Source organism: Sturnus vulgaris, chromosome Z (genome assembly GCF_052056855.1).
Source record: "Sturnus vulgaris isolate bStuVul1 chromosome Z, bStuVul1.hap1, whole genome shotgun sequence".
NCBI lineage: Eukaryota > Metazoa > Chordata > Aves > Passeriformes > Sturnidae > Sturnus > Sturnus vulgaris.
Genome location: NC_142283.1, coordinates 80,605,113 through 80,629,785, shown reverse-complemented (window position 1 = coordinate 80,629,785; position 24,673 = coordinate 80,605,113). Strand labels below are relative to the sequence as shown.

At 47.7% G+C, this 24,673-nt stretch overlaps 1 protein-coding gene across 3 annotated transcripts in view; it reads right to left on the bottom strand.

Moving 5' to 3' along the window:
* The window catches only part of CTIF (cap binding complex dependent translation initiation factor), a 145,911-nt gene that overhangs the window by 49,941 nt on the left and 71,297 nt on the right, over window positions 1-24,673 (bottom strand). For all 3 annotated transcript variants that reach the window (XM_088157315.1, XM_014894883.2, XM_014894885.2), the window contains exon 7: window positions 17,097-17,173. In XM_088157315.1, the coding sequence (XP_088013441.1) occupies window positions 17,097-17,173 (77 nt within the window). The remainder of the gene's footprint in view (window positions 1-17,096; window positions 17,174-24,673) is intronic.

Below are 24,673 nucleotides of genomic sequence, written 5' to 3'. Positions count from 1 at the left end.
CAGAACTATTGTATTAGTGTGATTCTGTGTCTTTACATCCAAAATTCCCACCAACTCACAAGAAAATGGATGAATGACCAACTTCTCCCAGCTCATTCACAGGACCACCAGCCAGCTCCTGTGCTGCAGGAGCAGAGACAGCACTGCTGGGCTGAGGGGACATGGCACAAAACCCCTCGAGACAGACTCAGAAGCACTGAAAAGCAAACCTCCCTACTGCTGAAGCCCAGGGACAGCCCTCACACTCTGCAATGCTTGGCTGCACAGCCTGCCTGAGTCAGCTATTTTCTTCCAAGCTTCATGGAAATGAATCTTCAGAAAGAATTTAAGGAGCTGTTTTGCAACACCAGCTTGGGAAAGACATCCCAAGTACAGATGGCATGTGAGATAGCTCCGAAACAGCTCTTTTAATGCTTTGCTGGATCTCCCACAAATCATGAGGGATGTCGAGATTGAGGCCCTGGTTGCACAGAGCAGGCAACCAGCTCGGAAGGCACCTCCTGGACTTCAAGCCTGACTGCCCGGACTGGTGTAGAAATCACTGCTGTGATTTCATGTAGAAATTGCTTGGAAATAGTTCTCTTCATAAACTACATTACTTGGAATTACGTTGTTGGATTCTCAGTGGACCGTAAACATGATAGCAAAAATTACATAAAAACCATCAGAAAACACAGTGACAAGGAACTGAGTCCAGTTTAGACAAAACAGTTTAAATTAAGACACGACCACAGTACACTATGTTTCCCAAACACAAACGGATCCTGGACTACTGGTAAGAATGTGGCTTGAATGAATATGGAATCATCTTTTACTACTTTGCAATAAAAGAGCTTACACTTCAGACTCCAGGCTGCCTCCTTTAAAAATACACCCAGGCTGATCAGTTAACCCGAGATCTGATAATCCTCCAAGAGATATAAACTTTAAACCCATGCCAAGATGCACAGACACAGCCCACAACCATCCCTCTGTGGTCCTGTCCCCCAAGACACATCCTAAATAGTACAATGAGCCCCCACCTGCTGCCTTTGTGTTCAGCTGTCTTCCTTTAGACCCCTGTGCCTCTTTGACCTGCAGCAAGGAGACATCCTAGGGGCTTTTTTTTCCATATCCTATTTATACCAGTGCTTTCTAGTGAAGAAATAAATGTCTTTCCTGTAGGAGCTAAGGCAAGATTTGACAGGATCTCCTGACAGCTGTCCAGACATATGAGATGACCCAAAGTCAATGGCAAGCAGTTACTTCCGACACAGGGTTCCAGTAAAACATCAACCCAAGCTGCAGAGATGTTTTGGACTTAGGTGTGCCAGAATCCTTTATCAAACACATTAAACTAAATTCTATAAACAAGATATAGCAGCCTATGGCATTTAATGCAGAGATTTAGGAGCAAGGATTGATCTGGAAAATGATTTATTGCAACCCTAAGTGACAATCCTAAGCTGTTTCCTGAATGTTTACTTAACTCTGTCCCACTGTCAAAAGAAGAGTTCATAGAATTATAGATGGTTTGAGTTGCAAGGGGCCTTTTACAGGTCATTTAGCCAACCCCCTCTGCAATGAGCAGGGTCACCTTCAACAAGAGGAGTTCTCTGCTCCTGACCCCACTCCTGCCTCCTCTCTCATGCTACCCCTAACACTCCCACAGAATTGCTAAGCTGTGCCAGGGTCTGATTCACTCCCAAAATTTAATTTCTCTTGGATGAGTTTTCACTTGTCAGTTTGGATGGGAATACATTGCCTGGGGGGAGGCACAGATCCGGGCCACCTTTCTGCAACTCTGATGTCACATAGCTGTTGGTCCTTGCTGCTTGGGGACCTGCACCCCCGGCTTTAATCAGGAAATTAGGAAGATCCATAGCATGTGCACAATGCTGGGAATGGCTGGAGCAATGTTAGTTTAAACGAAAGAAAGAAGCCTGTTGTCCACTCGTGCCCTGGAGGCTGTCACGCTAAATAAAGACATTATCAGAGAAAGAGCAGAGACCCTGTGCCTTCATGCCTGTCAATGACCCTGACACCTTCTGAATCAATCTGGGGACTCTCTTTCCCACAGATGGTCCCTTGGAGACAGACTGCTGTGACTGTAGAAGGAATAAATGGAAACAAAACAGTTAACAAATACCCAAAAATAGGGCACAGTTAACCTTTTTTTTTTTTTTTTTTTTTAAATATGGAGATGAAAAATCCCTGGGTGATTTATGTGCCAGCAGAGATATTAGCTGCACATAATAGATGCAATATTTTTAATACTAATATTTTGGGCTGAGACAAGAGCCGGAATGGAAAGTATTTCCAGTGCCTTGACTTCTTTATTTTGCAAACATCAGTTGCTAACTGGGGTCAGACAGAAATATTGTTTCTGCAACAAGAGCCCAAACAACTTAAGCTGGCAACTTCTTCACACACTAACCATGCCAGGAGGCCCTGCAGAGCTTCAGCTTCAGCTTGCTACTCCCTCCCAGTTCCCTGGGGCCAATGTCCCCAGCTTTGGCTTGCAGGGAGAAGGAGTGGGTGGAAGATGCTCTTTTGCTGAGAGGGTGGCTACTTGCTGTGGCCAAAACCTGGAAGTCACCACCCAAACCATGCAATCATGCATGCATGCTTCTAATGGGCCAGGTTTCATTGAACGAGACATTGTATGAGACAGTGGGTGCCATAAAGCCTTTAATTTATACTCACTGAAAGTATCAACCTGTGCTTGTCCTTATCTCTGAGCTCAGTTGCCAGATACTTTGGGGATCAATTTGGCAGCAGGAAGCCCTGGGTTCTCACTCCAAGGCAGTGGCACATTTATACTTGAGGATGGAAAGCGTGAGAAAGAAACAGGTTATTGCACTTCATATTCACTCCAGTGACCAACTGCTGACAACACCTCCATGAACCCATGGTGGAAAACAAGGTGTAGATGGATAAAGCCATTTCCAGTGCCGAGGAGCCGTGCAGGAAACACTCCACCAAAGAGAAAGCCATTTCAATAACAGATCGGTTTCCTAGAGCAGAGGAACCTGCCGCTGTATTTCCTTCCCTCAATTCTGGCCGGCTGGAATAGCATCACGTAGTCAGCCACAGTGTAACACTGGAAGAAAAGCCCTGCAGGGGAGGCTCACGGGTGGCAGGGCTCACATACAGGAGGATCTGGTGGCCACAGGTTCACTGCAAAGTCTGCAGTGGGGGAAGGTCCAGCAAGACTCTTTCCATCTTTCAACCTTGGCTTCCTCACAGCCAAAGGGGAGATGCTGAGAGCAGTCCTCTGCCAAAAGGCACCTTGAGGTTGGTGAAACACTGATGAGGTGTTTTGTTGTCCATCTCTCTGGCTGTTTGCCTGGGGATGGCTCTTGCATTCCTTCCCTGTGACCCATCCTACACCCCACTGGCCCAAAGCACACCCACACATGCACACCCAATGAAGATTTCCTCGCATGTGGGGTAAGAATAAATAATTCACACCATCCGCTACCAAAGCAACACCAATACAAGCAATACCAAAGACATGGACTTAGTCCAGAAGAGGCTATGGAGATGCTTTGAAGGCTGAAGCCCCTCTGCTCTGGAGACAGGCAGGGGAAACTGGGAATGCTCCAAGGAGACCTCACTGCTGTCTTCCAGTACTTAAATTAAAAGAAGAGAGAGTGACTTTTTACACAGGCAGGTAGGGATAGAACCAGGGGGAATGGTTTTAAGCTTAGAAAGGGGAGATTTAGATTAGATGTTAGGAAGAAATTCTTCCTGTGAGTGTGGTAAGGCACTGGCATAGATTGCCCAGAACAGCTGTGGTTGTCTCATCCCCAGAAGTGTCCAAGGCCAGGTTGGATAGGGCTTGGAGCAACTGGGATAGTGGAAGGCATTCCTGCTTATGGCAGTGGGGTAGAACAGGATGATCTTCAAAGTCCCTCCCAAACCAAAACATTCTGTAGGATTCTCTAAAGATGACTACAGTGTCTCAGGAGGAGGACCAAAAATTCAGAGGGGTTCTGGAGCATCTCTCCTGTGAGGAAAGGCTGAGAGGGCTGGGGCTGTTCAGCCTGGGGAAAGTTCTGTAGAGGCTTTATTCCAGCCATTCGGTACTTACAGTGGAAAGAAACCTTAAGAACATCTAGTCCATTATGAAAGGGAGAGCACTGCTGGGAAGCAGCATTGCATGCTCTCACCCTCTTCCTGCTGGTCACCAAACCAGGTGCCTTTGTGTGACACCTCTCTCTCCTCTTGCTCTTGCAGCCATTCTGTCAAGCTCCAGCACACCAACAGCACATCCAGCTGCAAGTTAACAACTCTGCTGATGCAGGATGGCATGGCAACCACAAGATAAGGTTGTGATGTCCCAGCTGGGAGGGGGCGGCAGGCACAGCTGGCAGCACACGTGGACAATTAGGTCCATAATTCATTAGGCTATGGTAACACAATCACCCAGCTGAGCCCTGCTAGGAACAAACCACTGGGTTCCTATTGTCCTCCGGGGACCTGCAGCCCGGAGAATTAATTTAGTGTAGTAACTCCCAGCAACACTGCAGAAAATCAAACCAAAATGATGATTTGTCTCTAAACTGCCTTCTGCCAACCCCTCGGCTGGGGCCCTGCCACTGCCAGCTCTGCCTGGGCAGGGCAAGCACCCACTGCTGGGATTGTCATGACTATGAACACTTAAGTCCTTGAGGAGTCTCATCATGAAGGACCAGCACAGCTCTTCATCTTCTTCTCAAGGAGACTCAGCTTCAGCTGGCGCAGCTTTCTTAGTCGTGTGGTTTTGTTTTAGGTGGTACTGTGAGAAGAGGGAGTTGGACTTGATGATCTTTATGGGATCCTTCCATTTTGACATATTCCATGATTAGGACGGGGGGAATGGTTTTAAACTAAAGGAAAAGATATTTAAATTAAGTATTAGGAAGACATTATTGACTGTGAGGGTGCTGAGGCACTGGCACAGGTTGCTCAGACAAGCTGCCCCAACCCTGGAAGTGTCCAAGGCCAGGCTGGACTGGGCTTGGAGCAACCTGGGGTAGTGGAAGGTGTCCCTGCCCACGGCAGGGGGTTGGAATGAGGTGATTTTCAAGGTTTCTTCCAACCCAAACCATTCTATGATTCCTTTTGGAGATGCACCCTTATTGCAGTTGTTCCTGAAAACATGACCTGTCCATCACTGCTTCAGTTTCTAAATATTAGGCAGAACTGCACTTATTATTTTAACATCTCTGCTTAGGTGCTTTAATCTGCTTAGAAGAGTTTCTTGCATTGTTACATTCTAAACTCTATGATTTATCCAGATACTAGTATTGCTATTTTCTGTTGCAGGCGTGTGCACCATCAAACTAATTTTTGTCCTTAAAAAGAAAAATATCGGTCCTGCATTTGCTTCTCTTGGAGAAGAGGCAGTTTTTCACAGTCACCACTATGCTGGCTAAACTTCCCCACAGCCTGCTCAGCATGGATGGCTGTGACATCCCTGTTGGGTTTGGGGTGCTCCCTATGCACCCCCAAAGCCCCCTCCAGTAAGCCTCATCACTTCCAGCAGGGCATGGAGAAGACAGGAGCATAAGGATGAGGATAAACCCTTGACTTCCAGATGCTGCTTCAAGGGTTCAGACCCATGTGCTGTTAAATCTAATTAATTTGATTTGGAAATCCTACTGAGAAGGAAAGAGAGTGTTTCAACTTCTTCAATTCCTTCCCTTCCTCTCTCCTTCTTCTGTTCCAACAGAAGTTCAGCAATCGGCTGCAAATCATTTAGCTCAGTGCTAATTTTCAGTGAGTAATTTTCAGTCCATCTCAAGCATTTCATTTTGTTCCAGCTAGGAATGGCCCTTCAGACCTAAAATAATGTCTTGATATTGTTGTTTTTAATAAACATCCTCTCTTCTCACTGCAAAGCCCTCAGCAAACAGCCCTGAAAGAACAAAAGACATTTCTGTATTGTTTTAAGTTCTCTTCCTTTCTGAAAAACCTCAATTAAAATGGTGAAAAAGCTACTATACTCTGTAATTATGAACTCATTTCTATTCACTCGCTCAGCAGGAGAGCTTTGTCCTGTTGACCTCTGGGAACGGGTTTCTGAGGCTCTTCCAAAATTTCACAGCCTTAAAACCAACACATTTATGCCAGCCGTAAAACACGTTTACCTTTGCCTTCACCCAATATAACTTGCAATCTTCAAACCCGGGGTGAGAGCTGCTCCTGTGGCTATTTCTATTTGTGAGAGGAGCCTTAGCACTGGCTATGAATGGATTGCCTCTGGAAATAGTGCAACCCCTTCAAGACAGCATGAAAACTGCATGAATACGAGCTGTCAGCTGACCTGTAAAGAGTTTTCAAAGAAGTATCTTGCATATCACATTCCTGAGTGATGGCTGGCATATTCTTTATCTTTCTATTATAAGAACTACCTGGCCCAAAGAGGAGGCATCCCAGCCTCTTGACTTGCCAATGGAATGTTTGTGGGAAGAAGTGTGAACACTTCTCTCGGTGAAGTTCCATTGGGAAAAAAATCTTGTGAGACAAAATGCTGAGACCACTTGGTTATGTGTATCTTTAAACCTCAGTGCCAGACTAAGGAAGGGAAACAAGAAGGAAAGCCATTTTGTACAAGAAAGAAAACAGCAGAAAAGAAGACAGTGCCTAAACAGAATTAGGTAAAAATGAATGCAGAGGAGCAGATTTTCACATAAAATGCATTAATAATGTCCCTCAAACACAAGTTAGAAAAATAGCTTTAAAATAAGTCCTCTAAATAGGACTACAAATCACACTGCTTTAGAGCCAGTTACCAATCCCCCCATGATTTCATGTGTCCATAACACATCTTAAAACATACATTTATTTTGTCTTTCACTTAGGTCCAAACCTATGAGAACACATAAACATCCACAACACAGCTTAGGCACAGTTCATCAACCAATTTCCCCAAATCCCACTCAACTCCAAAGGCTTGGGTCAGCTCACGTTTTGCCTGAAATGTGCAAAAAGCACCCCAGCCATGCACTTTCTGATAAACACTCCAGGGGTCTCCTCAGATCCCTCCAGTTAAGCCTCTTCCTACATTAGGACATGCTAGATGAATCAACTGGGCATCCACCCACCATCTCTGCCAGAAGAAAGAAGATGCTACTGCTTCTGGAAGAAGGTACAAACTGATAATTGATGTGACACTGAGCTAGGGGCTGTAGCCTTTAAGAGGCTCAGGGCTAAACCCTCCCACCTGTGATGACAACAGTTCTGCTGACACCTGATTATGAAAAAAAAAAGGGCAAGAAAAGGCTGCTACACACCTCACACAGACTGCTGAGAGACTAGTGGCTGTGGTCACTGTGGAATCCTGCTTGTCAGCAGCACCAAGCCAGTCTGGCTGGTACACCTCAGAAGTGTCACCATTGCCTCTCTCCTATCTTACCTGCCTCATTTTAATTCACTGTGTGCTTTGTGATTGATGTGTTGAGTTATATTTGGTTTCAAAAGAGGAAAGACAACAAGCAGGTACTTTATCATATAACTTAGGGCGTGTGTTGGAAGGGACTTTACAGATAACCCCATTCCAACCCTTCTGCCAAGGGTAGGGACACTTTCCACTACCCCAGGGTGCTCCAAGCCCCATCCAAACTGGTCTTGGACATTTCCAGGGATGGGGCAGCCACAGCTTCTCTGGCAGCCTGTGCCAGGAGCTCCCCACCCTTGCTGGGAACAATTCCTTCCCAATATACCATCCAACCCTGCCCTCTGGCAGTGTGAACTCATTCCCCTTTGTCCTACCATTACATGCCCTTCTAATGAAAGTCTCAATCCCAACTGAGACTGAGATGCCCAGTCTGAAGTGTCTGCTCTTGCTGAAGAGAGCCCAGAAACAAATCCTAGTCTCAGCACTCCCTCCAGTGTGAGGTGTTTTGGCTCAAGTCCTCCCACATCTCTTTGTTTTTCAGACTTCCTTGGTTCTGGTCAACATGGGAAGGCAAAATAAAGCAAGGAAATCTGTTCTCTATAAGATGAACAAGCTAACTTTTCTTATGTAGGAGGGAAGCATCCTCCAAACTTCATTGAACACATCCCCTCTGAGCATAATAGGAAGCTGGGCCTCCAGTTCGTATTGGGTCAAAGCAGTTATGGACACATGCAGTGGGATCCAGATGGCAGTGACACTGAAGATGCCTTGCAGCACCTTGTTTGGCTTCCAGCCATTTTGGTGCTGGTATCATAAGGTCTGGTGTCTGACAGCTCCTTGCATGGAGTCTGAGACAACCTAAGGCACCTAAAATAGCACCTGTGATCATGGAGGTGAAGCCCAGCAGTCTCTGATAAAGGCGAGCACTGAATGAGGTCTCCCATATTCCCTTCCAAAGCCTTAGATTTAAAGAGTGGCTGCTCACCTAACCTTCTCCACAGCTGTAGAGCCACCATGAGCTCCTGTTCCCATTCCAAAATGCTCACAAAAATTACAGAATCACACAATGGTTTGGGCTGGAAGGGACTTTCAAGACCATATTCTTCCACCCCTGCCATGGGCAGGGACACCTTCCACCAGACCAGGCTGCTCCAAGCCAGGCCTGGAACACTAGTGAAGAGCCATCAGTGACAACAACTCACTGACCTCTAGACCAGTCCCTGATAACACACAGTAAAAAGATACCTAGAAAATACTGAGTGTTCATAAAAACTACCTCCAGCATAGCCTCCACCACAGCCACATGCAGAGGTTTTGGGTTTTTTTTGCTGGAGCAATTATTTTGCTTTTGGTGAAGCAGCATCATAAGACCCTGAGCCTATCCAGCAGCCAAACATTTCTACTGAGGTTTCATAACTGTAACATGCTTTGCTGGTGGTACATAAAGTCTTTCAATCAGTGGCAGAAATGGATAAAAACAACCTGCAAAAGCCTCCTGATGCCATAAAAAGTCTACTGGCAGCTTGGCTATTTGGGTTAAATTTAGTCTGCAGGACAGGGGTCACTTCAGTCACCAAGTCTGTGAAGAAAAAAAGGGTATAAAAGGTCTTGTGTTTTCAAGTTTTTATGTAATGACAAAGCCACTCTCAATAGAGAGGTGGCAACCCTGTAGCTGGGAAATGCACCCGGCTTGCTCCTGCCACTGCCTCCTGGCATTAGAAAAAAAAGAACAATGAAAGGAAAGGATAAAATTTGCTTAGATGAGTATCTTTTAACCCTTCTGCATGGTTCTTTAGCTAGGCACACAAGGAGGACAGAGCAGATATGGAGAACAGCAATGGACCTGCATCCCCTGATGTCCTGCTCACAAGGACCACGTCCTGTTGAACTCGCAAAGGTTTATCTTTCTTTTGCCATTAGTGCTGAGCCCACAGAGCTCTCTGACTTTTACAGAACTGCTTTATCCTTGCCCATGCACAAAATGCAGAATCCTTTTGGCTGCTGCCAGTATCAGGAAAGGAGCTGTGAGCACAGCACCCCTTCCATGGTGTGCTCTGCCAACAAGCTCATGGCCACATCACCTATCTGCCCTTGGGGATGAAGCATGGCTGGGCATATTTTCACTGACACCTCCAAGGCCTCAGTGCTGCCCACAATGCCAGAAACGAGAGCAGCTGGGTGGAGAACCTCCACCCAGCCCACCACAGCTTGAGACACGGGTGACAGGCAAAACAAATTCCCCAGGGGATGCTGAATACCAGCTGCTCCACCTCACTGCTCCTGGTGTTTCACATGGACCACTCAATGATGGGAGGACTCTACGTGTGCAGTTCTGGGGATGGTGCTGGGGCAGGTGACTCACTCTTTGACAGGCTGGCCTGGAAGTGATGCTAGATATAAATCTGGCAGAACTTCAGATGGCTTCTGCAGAGCTGTTGAATCATCTGTGCCCTGTAGGTACCAGGGCTCAGATTACTGCACAGGGATATCACAGAATCCTAGAACAAGTTCAGTTGAAAAGGGCCTTAAAGCTCATCCAGTTCCACCCCTGCCATGGCAGGGACACCTTCCACTGTCCCAGGTTGCTCCAAGCCCTGTCCAGCCTGGCCTTGGACACTGCCAGGGATCCAGGGGCAGCCACAGCTGCTCTGGGCACCCTGTGCCAGGGCCTCTCCACCTTAAGAGTCAAGAATTCTTTCTCATTACCTAATCTCATCCTTTGGCATGCCCTTTGGCAGTTTAAAGCCACTGTCCTTTGCCATGCCGTGTCCTGCTCACTAAGCCATGGTAAAAAGCAGCCAAAGGTGTTCATGGAGCCAAAGAAGCTCCAAACCTCACCTCCAAGTGCTCCCTCCTGACAAGAAGCTGCAGTGCTGCCCAGCAGCTCCACCCATGGCTGAGTCACACCAGCTGCACATCCATAGGGTGTCAGGGGGTGGCTTTTTGCTCGTTTGAGGACTGCTCCTTCAATGGGGAGCCTGGTGCAGGCTTTGTTCTCAACAACCTCCTCTCCCAGGAGTGGAGTCCCCGTGCTGTGACCCCTGGCAGAGGGGGGTCAACTCCCTCAGCTCCTGGAAGGAAGGGTAGTGGGGCAGAGTGATGCCACCACGTCTGGCCAGTGTGGCTGTGCAGGTTGAAAGGGCTCCTGCTTGACCCTTCCCAACATAATCTCCGCCCTGCTCCATCATCACCTTACCTAGAGAGCAGCTGCTGGACCAACCGGATCCAAATGACAACAGGTCCTACCCAACAGCCTCATGAGAGGGCATGGGAGTAACTACAAACACAAGGAGGAATGACTCTGTGGCTGCACTCCCTCCAGTTCCCTCTGTTACTCCCTTGGTGTCAATCAGACCTTCCTCTGACTTCCAGTCTCAATTAAATGGCCAGTTTTATCCACTTGCTGCTCACAGCAGCAAGTTTCTTCAGCAGAAACCACCCTTCTTCCCCTGCATCTTTTACCCCTGGGTACCTCGAGAGCATCTGCATCCATCCCCAGCCTCTGCCAGGCAAGGCTGAACCAGCTGACATGTGTGAAGCAGCATTTCATTCTCTGTGCTCTCAAGTTTATTTATCCTTCACTTCCCTGGGTGACCCTGGACCCTCATATTAACAAACAGAAGGAGAAAAAAAAAAGGCAGAAAACTTTTGCTTTCCATCTTATCTCATCTTAAATCCCCCTTGCTCATGTCTCTGTCTCACTCTGGCACCACGTGGCCCTGCAACTCCCACCCAACCCTGTATCTTGTCCCTGAGTGAGATCTTGCCCTTGAAGGAGCAAGCTGGGCCAAGCTGATTCCTGTGGTGTTTTACGACAGGGTGAAGCGGTAGAGTGCCCTTTATGGTGTTTTGAAAGGAAATTGTACAGGAACAATGTCCCGAGCAGTGTGGCTATTGAAAACCCTTCACAAAAGGAGTTTGTCACAAGAGGAAAAGCAGCTTAATCAGTCGAACTAATCACTGTAGGTGGTTGAGTGTCCCCGAGGGTCTGTAAAATTAAATATAATGGGAAAAGAAATATATCACAGCTTGCCTACGCTCCTCAGTGGAGCCGCCAGCGGATATGGGACGCTCCCTGCCTGGCCCTGAGCCCACCGTGACCATCCTTTGGGCTGTCCCTAGGCAGAACCATCTCCTTGAAAGACCCAGGCCAGGGCCACATGGCTGGGCTGGGATGAGCCCCAGGAGGTTTCTCAGCAGTGCAGGCTCTGGCTGGGGAGCTGGGACAGGGATGCCCACTCTGTGTGCTCACCCCAGATAACCCAGTGCACGGCGTGGGTGCCAGCAGGAGGGTCAGTGGTGCTTACACAACCCTCCTGCTTCAGGAAGAGGAAACCGTCCCTGACAGCCACCCGGGGCTCTCCAGGGAAGGAGGATATTTCTGCCTCCCCCAGCTCTGAATCTAATTAAGTCCAGAAAACACACACACACACATAAAAAAATAATCCAGACTGTTTTTTCCTGATCATTTAAGAGCAAAGCCAAGTTAAGGCTAGGAAGTAAATAAAGTCAGACAATGCTAGAGAAAACTTGGGGACATTTCTGTAATTCTTAAAATCTTTAAGTATCTGGGGCATGCTAAATGAGATGGGGAGGGCTCATCTGAGCCTCTTTGCTACCAACTCTTCCCTCCATGTATGAGCCAGGAGGACCTGTGCAGCCTTTTGCTGCAGCTCCCCACACAGGGGCTTTGTGTAGATTGGACTTCCCAGGTGCAGAAACATCCCTCTTAAAATCTCATCCAACAGGGGAAGGAGGAGACAACACGAAGCTCAGTCACAGCTTAAGGGGAGGGTCATTCACCTGAGGCTGGCTGTGACCCCCAGCAGTCCCGGCTGGGACAGGCAGGGCAGCCCCTCATGGCTCTGGTCACCTCAAAGCCTGAAGACACACTAGTAGCACAGAAGAAACACAAGAGATTCCCACTTTTTCCTGCTGAAAAGAGGGATTCAGAGGCCGTTTGCAAAAAGTGGATTTATTAACTCTTAGGCTTTTCCTCCATCCTCTACAGGACGTGGGGCTGCTCTTCTCTCTGCCATCCTTTCCTGTTCTTGCCCCCAGCAAGGACCACCAAAGGCACCATGAGGTACCAGCCAGCATCTCTACACACTCAAGGATCTTCTTTTGGTGGGGTATTTAGCCTGATTTGTCTTTTGAATCCAACAAGCTGCTGGATCAATGTGATTTCAATGGTGCAAACTTTTTAAGACTTCCCCAGCAACACTTTCTTGGTTTTCATTAAGAAAACTGTCCCCTTGCTCAAGTGACACAGAACCATTTCAGTACTGTTAACCAGAATACGAAGCAGTAGGTACAACCCCACCTGTCTTAACCCATTGCAACTCCATATGTCCCCTGTAAATGCTATCTGAACTGGCAGTATTTTTTATTGCTCCTACAAGGCTGAGGCAGGCCTCTGTCTATGTATTTCCATGCATTTCCAGGCCAAAGGATTTGGCCACCTGGACCCTCCATCTCAAACACATCATACCAGGAGGCCATGGGAGTTGGAGGAACTCTGTGCAACACAAGGTCAACTTGCAATGCTTAAAAAAATGTGAGTTTTGGGAACTTTTTGAAAAACAAGGGGCCAAACTCAGACCCCACCTGCCCAAGGACATCACATTCCAGAACAGCTAGTCCTCTCCTGGAAGAGAAGCACTGGGCTGGGAAAGGTCGGAGAAGAGGAGTTGAAAAATGGTTCTGTTGTGCCCCATATCCCACAGTATCTTTCCTCTTGCAGGAGAGGTACTGCCACCATCCAGGAAAACTCATTCCTTCCCTGGGGGTGGTCACCTTCAGGGGGGGTCAAACTAAGTGGTCTTGGAGGCCTTTGGACATGGTATGAAAACACCTGCCTCTGCTGCTCTCCCTTCCATCATCCCAGCAAGCAGTGATGCCCTGCACCATCCTCATCAGGAGGTGGCAGTCACACCTCCTGACTCTAAGCCAACAGAGAAGACACTGGCTGCAGGATTTCTGCCAGGAGAGACTGGGGAGGTTGATACCTCTACTGTTCTGATCATAAGCTCTCTGCAGGAAGGACCTCACCACCTCCTGCAGGCTTTTGCAGCAACATATGCAACCAAACCCTCCAGCAGACGTGTTCACTGCTGTTATGGAAAATGTGCTCAGCTTTTTTAATGACATCTGATTTGCTCTTCATACCTATCTTACGCAAAAAATGAAGCATGCATCCATGGAAAATCATAGGATCCCAGAATGATTTGGCTTGGAAGGGACCTTGAAGACCATTCAGCTCCAGAAGCAGGGACATCTTCCACTAGGCCAGGTTACTCAGAGCTCCATTCAACCTGGCCTTGAACATTTCCAAGGATGAGGCATCCACAAAAATGGAAAAAAATGATTGGGGAACACAGCCGATATGCAAGGAGAGATCTATGGGTCTCCCTTGGGGGTTTCTTTTTCTGAAGGTAGTGAAAGGTGTGTGGCAGAGACCTCAGGGTAGGTGAGCTGTGCTTCTCCACAACACAGAGAGAGCATTTCCTGAGGAAAGGTGACGGGAAGGAAGCAGGGACGGAGCTATTTATAGCAGGGCCGGACATCAGCGTTGTTCTGCATGTGAAACAAAAGGTGCTTCACTAGCCCAACACGTGTCCCCATTGGAATGTCACCGTCAGGGATGCCAGAGAAGCCCACACAAGCTCTGGGAGGGAATCAGTACCATTTGTAAGAGCAGCTGGGAAAAAAAAAAAAGAGGCAGATTTCTGGGTACCAATGCGCTTTATCAGCTTTTTTTTGTAATTGCTGTGTTATATAAAGCTCCAGCCAAACCAAAGGTTGGCAACCAGGCAAGGCCAGCTGGAGCTGTGCATCGAGCAGAGGTAAAACTGAGGGCTGCCACCTCGACCCAAGCTGGACGTGTGAGGGTGACTCCTGTACCTGGCAGGACGATGCCTTCCATGGTCACTGGGGATTTGTCAGCCTTGGGTGAGGCAAGTGCTGGGCAAGGAGAACCCATGCACCCCATACAGGCATAACTTGTGGGGCCCAGGGTGCTGCTTCAGGACCCACCAGCTTCAGGAGAAGAGGAAAAGCTGCCCCATGAAAACCAGACCAAGGTGTGCCCTGGACTTTGGGGCCACACCTGCTTCTAACCAACTTAGCAGAACAACTCTTCTCCTCTTGCAAACCCACTGCATGCCAGCCCTACTCCCATCCTTGGCTGCTACCAATCCCCTTCTAGGAAACCAGACCTTCCTCTCTTGGATCCAGGTATCCAGAGCTGTTTCCCAGCCCCTTCCCAACCCATGCATCACCAAATGGCCCTGTTAGGCTTCTAAGCCTCACTGCCTCTGATGCCCCATCCACACTCTTGCAATTTTGACTCTCTCCGTATCCAGATGAGGTTTTAAACAAAAAGCCCATTACTCCAGACTGTTTTGTCTAACATAAAACCTCACCCTGAGGAATTTTTATATCACCTGTGTGGCTCCACCAGCTCCGGAATGGAGCTTTTCTGCCCCAGAATGATGCCTGGGACATTAAGATAATAGCACTGCAATAAAGTGTAAACAGCTTTGTAGTCTGTGTTCTGATACAATCTGGGCTTTTTCCCAGTTCTCTTTCCCTCCCCCCCATTCCTGCCCTTTTCTTCCCCTACTTCTGTCATGCTTTCCACATAAAATAAACATTCTGAGAGCTAACTCACTGCTAGAAATCAATTTTAAGGAGCAAGTGCTCTCATGGAGCAACTCAAATGACACTAAAAGGACTAAGCTTTCCCTCCTAGTTCCAAAAGCACCACAGAGACAAGGGGACACCAAAAACCTCCAGCAGCAAAACAAGTGGCATGGGGAGGGAGAGGCTACTGAGGTTTCAAGGTGAAGGAAGGAGATTGGAACCATGCCTTTTCCTTTTAAATAATTATTTATAAAACTGCTTTTTCACTCCAGCTCCCTCTACTCAGGCTTCTTAGCTTTTTGAGATTGAAATAAACGTGGTTTTCTGGCTAAACTTTGACAACACTGTGGAGGACTTGGGCAGAAATGCATACCCCCTGCTCCTTCCATTTTATTTCATTTGTCACTGCTTAGGGCTGAAATGACCCCATGGTCTCCTCTGGAATGATGCTGGATTCAATTGGATTTTAAGGCTTTTTTCTCTTCTCCTAGGACATTATCCCAGTGCTGCCTGGCCAGGGCTGTATCTCACCCCGTGATCTTCCAACCCCAGCCCAAGGCAGTTTCTTTTGCTATCTCTCCTTGCCATCTGTGCAGGAGGCAGGGATGCCCTGGGGGGCTGAATGCTTCAGTCTGCTGATGGCTTATCTGAAGGGACCAGAAAGAAAAAGAAACAGAAATGCACATCTGGTGTGTTCCCTCCCATCCTTCCAACTGGCAAATTTTTTTGGATGAGGGGAAGAACCAACACATGGCTCCATGTTTTATCACAGTCTTGGGCATGGGGCAGAAGACCTCTTGGCCCTGAGGGTCTCCTCTCCCAAAGGATCAAGCACTCTTTGAACGGCAGAGGAAGATCAGAGATGGGAGCAGAACTCCCTAAACTCCACTGTGGTTCCTCAGAGGAGCCCAGCCCAGTGCTCCAATTAAACCCATACAGCTCAGTCTTGCATAGTTATAACTGTGTTTTAGTGATCACAGGGCTGCAACCCAGCTGAAATAAGACCTTTTACCACACACCCCAAATCACAATTGATTGGCTTTTGAATTGTGTACAGATAAAAATGAGGGAGTCCCCAAAAGGAGAAGAAATGGGAGTTTGCTGCTGACAAACCATCCTGCCCACAGAATAATGTTTCTAGGTTGTCTAAAAAACTCTTTTCAGCCCTTCTTTTGGTCCCTCAGAGAAGTTTAGGAAAATCAAATCACGCAGAGTTAACCACGTCATAGCTGTTCATGAGACAAGAAGTGATGGTGAGATTTGAGGAACACTTGAAGGTGTTTGCAGGACTTCCCCAAAAATTTCCCCTGTGACAGCTCAGGCACAGACTACAGCTCATTCCAGAAGAAAGCACTGCCACTTTTTCTCCTGTTCAACCATCTTCCAAAGTCGTGGTTTTAGAACTCCTTTATTGCCCTGGGTGTGTTGTCCCAAGCTGGGGCAGAACAAGTCAGCAGAAATAAAGCTGCATGTACAACTGATTCCCTTATTCCTCACTTCTTTTCACATTTAACCATAGTCACGATTCCCATCAAGGACTTTAGATGCCCTCATATAATTGAATATGCATTTTACACAATTAAATACCCAATCGACTCGATTAAATTAACTCAGTGGACTGAAATCACCAATGCCACAGGAATTTGGCTGCTTGCACAGCACATCCCCTCCTTCCCACAGACACCAGAGGCTGGCTGTGACCCCCTCTTTAACCAAACCATACCCACTTTCCAGGCAATCCTGAAACTCAGCAAATTTTGATTTTTAACAGAAGAAGAGGAAGCATATCCCAAGGACTCCAGCTTTTACAGACAACAGATTGCCAGCTGTCTCTTTCAGTACAAGTGGGAGGATCTGGCTATGCAAGAATAAGTAAAAGGGGAAGAGAAGGTCCTTAAGGTACTCCTGGATCAATGCAGGACGCATCCCAAAATATTTTCAGGATGTTAGTGTTGAAATAAGAGTTTATGCATTAACACTGCTGAACAGCAGCATTGCCCAAAAATTCACCAAGAGTTGAGAAAGATGTGCAATGAAGAAGAGAGCATTTTTAAAAACCCCCAAACACTAAAGAGGTTTCACCTACCTCCGGTCGTTTCTCCTCCTTCTGAACAGTTTTTTGGTGTGTGCGATTTCAGCTTCATGAGGCAATGGATGGTAACCCTGTAAAACAGAGGGGAAAGCAGCCATCAGCTCCAGGAGCCATCAACACAGAAGGAGTGAGAGTGAGACAGAGCTGGACACCCAGCAAACGAGCATGGTAAAAGAAACAGCTTCCCCCCAAACATCCTTACAACATCACACACACTACAAGAGCGGTGCACAGATGTGTTGTACCCTCTCAGGGCTGTTGCAAGGAGCAGGCAATGAAGTTATCTGGAATTTCTGTATGGGAGAAACCACAACATGCAAATGACTGGATCACGTATGTATAAATCCCATACACACAATGGACAAGGAATTCACCCACTTCACACATGACACACTGGTACACCTAAGCCATCCAATATGCCTGGGCTGCTTCCTTTGTGTATTTATCCAAAACCCAGCTGAAAAAATGTCTGTAAAGGAAGATGCTCAGCAGCACTTTGAGGATACTTGGGGAAACCAATAGGAGCCACAGGTCTGCTGGGGCTGTGCCCTCAGCCAGTAGGAAGGGAACAACCACACCAGGAGCACCTCACTGAGCCTGCCCACCACAAATGAGTTAGCCCATGCCACCCCTGCAGCAAGGACAGGTGGGACCCACCTTACAGGAAACAACCAAGGTGAAAAGGATGGTAAATCATGTGCCCAAGCCCGAGATGAAGGAAGGTAGATTTAGATGAGATAGTAGGAAGAAATTTTTTACTGGTAATTAGGAAGAAAGTCTTTACTTTACTTTGCTAGGGCTGAGGCCCTGGCACAGGGTGCCCAGAGCAGCTGTGGCTGCCTCTGGATCCCTGGCAGTGTCCAAGGCCAGGTTGGACAGGGCTTGGAGCCACCTGGACTAGTGGAAGGTGTCCCTGCCATGGCAGAGGGGTTGGAATGAGATGACCTCAAAGTCTCTTCCCACCCAAACCAATCTAGGATTCTGTGATTCCAAGACAAGGCAATGGCAGAGCTGTGTGTAATTCCAGCTGCTGCCTTTCCAGTGCCCTCTTTCCACTGAAGGTGCCGACTCTGACGTGGTCTGTTCATCTGATAAGGGGGCTGCTGTATTTACCATCCTACTATGGGCATGATGAGGCTTTGTTAATGCTCACACAGAGCTCTGAGGTTCCTGGATGAAAGGCCCTACGTAAGTGCAAAGTATTATTTATTTTCCAGGGACCACAGAGCTGTCATAACCATAATGAACTTTATTTATGCAGTATTGTCGTTCCCCAGCTGGCAATAAAAGCCCTGTAAAAGTTGCTCCTTTTATTTCCATCACCATCTATCTCAGCCTGGAGCTCCAGCACTGCTGGGAATCACCACGTGCGAGGGGCCATGAGGGAGCAGCCTGGGCAAGGGCAAGGGCAAGGGCTGGGTGGGGATGTGCCTCATCCAGCAGCAGCTTTGTGACATTGGCATGACAACATAACACACCGACTTCAGAAAAAAGTCCCTCTCTCTTTGTGAGAGCCTTTGTAAATGACAGCTGATTTCAGTAGCAGTTACTGGTAATAGCATTTTGAGTTTCTCCGGTGGAAGATTAAACGGAGGAGAAAGGTTCCTGAGGATGATGATGAATTTAGGCCAGAGAAAGCACCACCAAGTTGAGGACAGACAGGATTTATTGTGACCATCCATCCTGACCACTGCAAAAAGCCTGGAGAAATTGCTGCTGCAGCAACCTTACAGCTCCCACGGCAGCTGGAGCCTTCCCATTTGGAGAGCTTCACTCCTCCAGACTTCAAGACATAAGGAACTCACCAAGCCAAAATATAAAGTTGTTAGAAAAGGTCCGAAAGGAGAGCTACAGTGATGGTGAGGGGTCTGGAGGGGCCACATGAGAAAATGTCTGAGGTCACTGTGCTTGCTCAGCCTCAGGAAGAGGAGACTGAGGCCAGACCTCAGCGGGGTCTGCAGTTCCTCCCAAGGACCAGCTCTGATCTCTGCTCCCTGTGACAGGGACAGCACCCAGGGAACGGCCAGAGCTGTGCCAGGGAGGTTTAGGTGGGATATCAGGGAAAGGTTCTTCCCCCAGAGGGTGCTGGGCACGGCCCAGGGAATTCTCCAGGGAATGGGCACGGCCCCGAGGCTGCCAGAGCTCCAGGAGAGTTTGGACACTGCTCCCAGGGATGCACAGGGTGGCATTGTTGAAGTGTCTGGGCAGGGACAGAAGCTGGACTGGATGATGTGGGTGGCTTCCAACTCAGAATATTCTACAATTCCATGATTCTGTAATAGCTTAGAATCACAGAATCCCAGAATGGTTCAGGTAGGAAAGAAACTTAAAGATCATCCAGTTCCAACTCACCTGCCTCAGGCAGGGACCTTCCACCAGACCAGGGTGCTCAGACTGAAACTTATTCACTGCTGAGGGCTGTGGCTGAGTTCCCTCATCAGTCATTTTCCCAATCATTTATTTTCATTGAATGCATAGGAGAAGCTTGGTATCTCTGAGATCTCTGTTCCTTTGAAAAATTACTTTAAATTGGCCAACAGATACCAGACTGAATTAGAAAAAGAGGGGAAAGGGGAGACACAGTCTAATCCCATCAGCAGAGCTAGTTTAGGAAATGAGCCTAAAAACAGTACAATAATTAGTGAGGCTGTTTCTAAATGCTGTACTACCACAGCAGGCTAATGCTTGGGGTGTTTTTAAGAATTTAAGCTGCATTACTGACACATGTGCAAATACAATTACCTTGGAAAAATGAAACTATCTCCACTCCACACAAGGACCGATTTCCTCTAGTGAAGACCTCATTAAAGCCTCAGGAGCTGTCTTTCTGCTCTTTCCAACTAGAAACAATGTGTATAGTGGTGCATTCCTGCATGTCCTCCTTGCAGAGAATCCCTGTGCTTCCTCAGACCTCTACCCACCAGAAGCTGATGTCAACGGAATTAGAGATGAATTAATTACATAGGAATGAGTTCCTAATCCAAAGAGCACTCCTGGACACTGCTTGTGCTTGAACAGAGGAGAACTTCGTGTCCCCATTTACGAAAATCAAACATCTCCTTTCTCCAGCCCAGCAGTTCCCTTCCTCAGTCCTCGTCGCGAGACACTGTTTTGGAAAAAAACAGTCACCGATCTCTACTCTTGTCTATTTTGGTGCCTAAACAAAGCTAAATTTGGAAGGGAGAAAAGTTGACTTTTTTTTTTTTTTTTTTTTTTTTTTTTTTTTTTTTTTTTTTTTTTTTTTTTTTTTTTTGGTGCATGCAGCGAGCTGATGTAAAAGGAAATATCAGCAAATTGCAAGTAGGGCGGAGTGGCTGGAGAAGACCAAAGGTGATGAGTGGGTGGGGATAGAATCCCAAGGGCACGGTGAGAGCTTTGATAACACAGCTCTTGTCTCGAGGCTGCTGCCCACATGGGTTGTGCAGGACAGCCGTGGAAGTGCCTTCAGCAGAACCAGTTCACTGAGGACAACGGGGATCTGAAATGCAGCTCTTGCACCTTTCAGCAGACACGCTCCTCCTGAAGTCAAAACCCCTGAACAGAGACAAAGGAAAACGTCTCTCTAGGCAGAAGACCACTCTGCTCTGCAGTGGGTCTACAGGAGGGATGAGTTTTTCTCCTGCTTTGGCAGGAACACCTTCAAACTCATGTTTTTCATAGGCAGGTTTGCAAATCCTTGGTAGGCAGTAAAATCACATTTGGTCTCTTTCCCACACGGGTTTTATCTTTATATTTATTCACAGGTGGCTGGGGAAGGTAACAAACCTGTATTTCAGTGCTGCTGGTTCTGAAAGTGATAGGTATAGGAAAAGCAAAGCACAAGGAGCCCATGGTCAGAGGAAGGATTGCTAATAGGGCTGATTTTCAGTTTTGGAGCTAAACATTCTGTGGTTTGCATGGTGGGAAGCTTGGAGCAGAACCTGAGACACCCATGGGACTTCTAATGCACATATGTTCCAATTTAAATCATAAACATACATGCTCTAACAAGAAGGGCCAAAAGCTCTGGAAAAGAAGGGCTGTTCAGGAATGGTCTGTCCTCCAGGCCAGTCCCCAAGAGATCAGCTGTGTTGTGACGTGCACACACATTTTTAGATTTTTTGGGGAAAACAACTCTTGGAGAAGGTGATGTCTGGCAAGCTCAGACAACTGTCATATGTCCAGCTAGGGAAATCTGTCATCTACTGGAATTGTTGCAAACAGAGGTCACGGGCAGCACGTTTGAGGGCCACGTGCTCTCTTTTTGTGCTTTACCTTCCTAATGAAGGTGTCTGTCCAACCTTCATCCCTGTCCATCTGCCTGTGGGAATCCAAAAAGCTGCTCCCCAGACACATTTGCATCAAAGCTTAATGACAGAACAAATAAAAATCTTTCAAGATCTCACTGGCATTTTGCAGCAACCCGAGAGCCTCCACCTCTTTCCCCACTGATACCTGCCCCCCGCCCCCAGCAACATCCCTCGGCTTGATCCCACCCCACACTCCAGCCCAGTAATCTGCAGGACGCTAGCTTGGAAGGGACACGAGGGACAGGAACAGAGAAGGGAAATGGTTGAGTTTATTGCTACCTACAAAAAATACTTCGCTATGATTTTTCTCATGCCTCCTTTGCAGCAGGATCATGTGAAGAAGTTGGACGAGAGCACCAGCGTTGCCTGTTTTGATGGGGATGGTAAATTAGTAAAATCTTAGAATGACCTGGGTTGGAAAGGACCTTAAAGACCATCTAGTTCCAACCCTCTGCAAGGAACGGGGCAGCCACAGCTGCTCTGGGCACCCTGTGCCAGGGCCTGCCCACCCTCCCAGCCAGCAATTCCTTCCCAAGATCCCATCCAGCCCTGCCCTCTGGCACTGGAAGCCATTGCCTGTGTGCTGTCCCTGCCTGCCTTGTCCCCAGTCCCTCTGCAGCTCTCCTGGAGCCCCTTCAGGCCCTGGCAGGGGCTCTGAGCTCTCCCTGGAGCCTTCTCTTGTGCAGCTGAGCAGCCCCAGCTGTGCCAGGCTGGCTCCAGAGCAGAGGGGCTCCAGCCCTGCAGCATCTCCGTGGCCTCCTCTGGGCTGGCTCCAGCAGCTGCACGTCCTTGTGCTGTTGGAGCCCAGGGCTGGAGGCAGCTCTGCAGGTGGGCTCTCACCTGAGCACAGGGGCACAGGGGCACAATCCCCCCTGCCCTGCTGCCCACGCTGGGGGATCAGCCCAGGGCTGCCCAGGGGCAGGTCCAGCCTCTCTTCCATGCACACTCCCAAATCACAATTTGATAAGGAGGAATGAGGCAGAGCTTTTTGCTGCCACTGGTTCTTCTATGACTTCCCTGAGGCAGCAAACCACAGCAACTCCTCTGGCATCTGAAAACAACAGCCTTACAAAGGAGATAGTCCTGTCTGGGACCAACCTGCACCCTCCCTCCTCCTTCACTGCTGCATTCCCAAGTGCAGCTGTTGCCTGAGGTGGCTGAACTCCTGGGTGTTTTACAAAGATTCGAGGGGCTTCTAGGGGTTTGGGCTCACTGTTTCATCCGTGTGGTTTCACAGCCTGACTTTCAGATGTGAAACCTCAGCCCACAGAGCAACTGCCTTCACTCATAACAACTTACTCCACCTCTTTCATAGATGTTCCTGTGCAGCAGAAACACCCCCAGCCTGTGATCCTCAAGCAGGTGAAGACACCTGAATAGGAAACAGCAACACTGAAACCCTGAGTGTGAAGAGAAGTCTGAGAAAAGCACTGGACTGACGGAAAAAAACAACACTCAGGTGATGAGAGAAGGAAATGATCCAGCCACAACTCGGGATCAGTCCCGCTGGAGCTTTATCTCAAGAGTCTTTTGTGCCCTCAAGAAACATCCGCCCTTGCTTATCTTAAACAAATGGTTGCAGAAGGCCTGAACTGAACAAACAGGTTATTAGGCCTGAGGTAGGAGCTGGGAGTTTAGCTCGATTTTATTGCACACAAAGTTCAGGGTGGGATTTATTTTCTGGGGGAGTGGGAAGGTTGAGGTGGGGCTGGAATCACCAAGGATGCCCCATCTGCCCATGCAAAGGAAACAACAGAAATTACAAGGCTGGGGGAGCATAAAAATATCAACACATTGTGGTTCCAGAAATGATGAGAAGAAAAACTCACTTAGTGAATTGCAATACCCCACAACAAGGCTTTCATCTGCCTATGGGATGGATTGTCCAAGGCAGGGAAGTCCAGGGCACTACAGAGCTGCAGATATATTTAACTTTTATTGTGCCAGTCCCATAATCCTGGTGCCTATGGGGTTGAATGTGCCAATATATTCAGTACAACCGTCTCAGCCAGGCTCTTGCACATGAAAAACATGGCAAAAGTGCCACTGGCAGCATCCCTGTCACCTCAATCCACCCAAGACTGGCACTTCTGGAGGTGATTGTAATGGAAGGTGTCCCAGCCCATGGCAGGGGTTGAAAAGAGATGAGCTTTATGGTCCATTCCAACCCAAACCATTCTCTGAGTCCACGATTCAGTGATACATGAATATCTGTTAAGTCCTGTGAGTATTTCCAGCATACATCCCTCCTTAGAGGCCACTTGCCTTTTCCTCTTCCAGAAATTCCCATGGCTCTGGTCTGTCACCCACAAGGGGAATTTTTTACATCTTGGAAGGAGAGAGCTGAGGCACAAACCAAAGCCTTGACCTGGTCTGGAGGCCATGGAAGGACACCAAACACTGTCAGGAAGCCACACAGAAATTATTTCCTCTCTGTTAAAATGTGATAAATCTGTTCCTTTAAATTGCAAGCTATTCATATTTTCCTGTAAGGTGCTAACAATAAGAGTTGCTTCTTAATAAGCAAGCAGTTGGTGCTCAACATCTAAGGAACAGAAAGTGCAACAATTTTGCAAAATACTCCCTATGCAAGATAAAAGGCAGATAAACCCTTGCAGTACTTGATGGTTGTGGCTCTACCATCCTTCCTCAGCCACAACACAGCACATGTGGGTCCTGGCAACATTCTTCAATCTCAGTGATTGGAGCCAGGGCTAAATTAAGCTACAGGACTGACACAGAAATTAATTTCCAGCCATACAGGAGCCAGAAAAGGAGCAAAACTCTCTGGATTTTGCCACCACTGATTTAATAAGTTCTGTGGTGGAGAAGAGATGTTCTGTGGGACCTTGACAGTAGGATGTGCTGGCCTGATAAATCATGGCATAGTGCATGGAACATTTGGATAACATTGTCAGGCACAGGGTGGGATTCTTAGACCTGTCCTATGCATGGCCAGGAGTTGGACTTCAATAATCCTTGTGGGTCCCTTCCAGCTCAGGTGATTCTATGGTTCTGTGATTCTAAGTAATTCCATGATTCTAAGTAATTCCTCCCAGTTTGGAGGATTTCCTGGTTAACCTCATCTTTGGGGTGCACTCCATAAACCACAGATTGCCAGCAAAGGCTGAATGTGTGGCTGCAGCACACACGCCCCAGTGATGAGCACCATGGAGCAGAAGTTTTCCAAAGAAAAGGGAGGGATGGCTGTGACGGTGATCAGGACTGTCACAGCTGAACATCACCCCTTAGTTATCACTAAAAACACCTGCAGTATTCCCT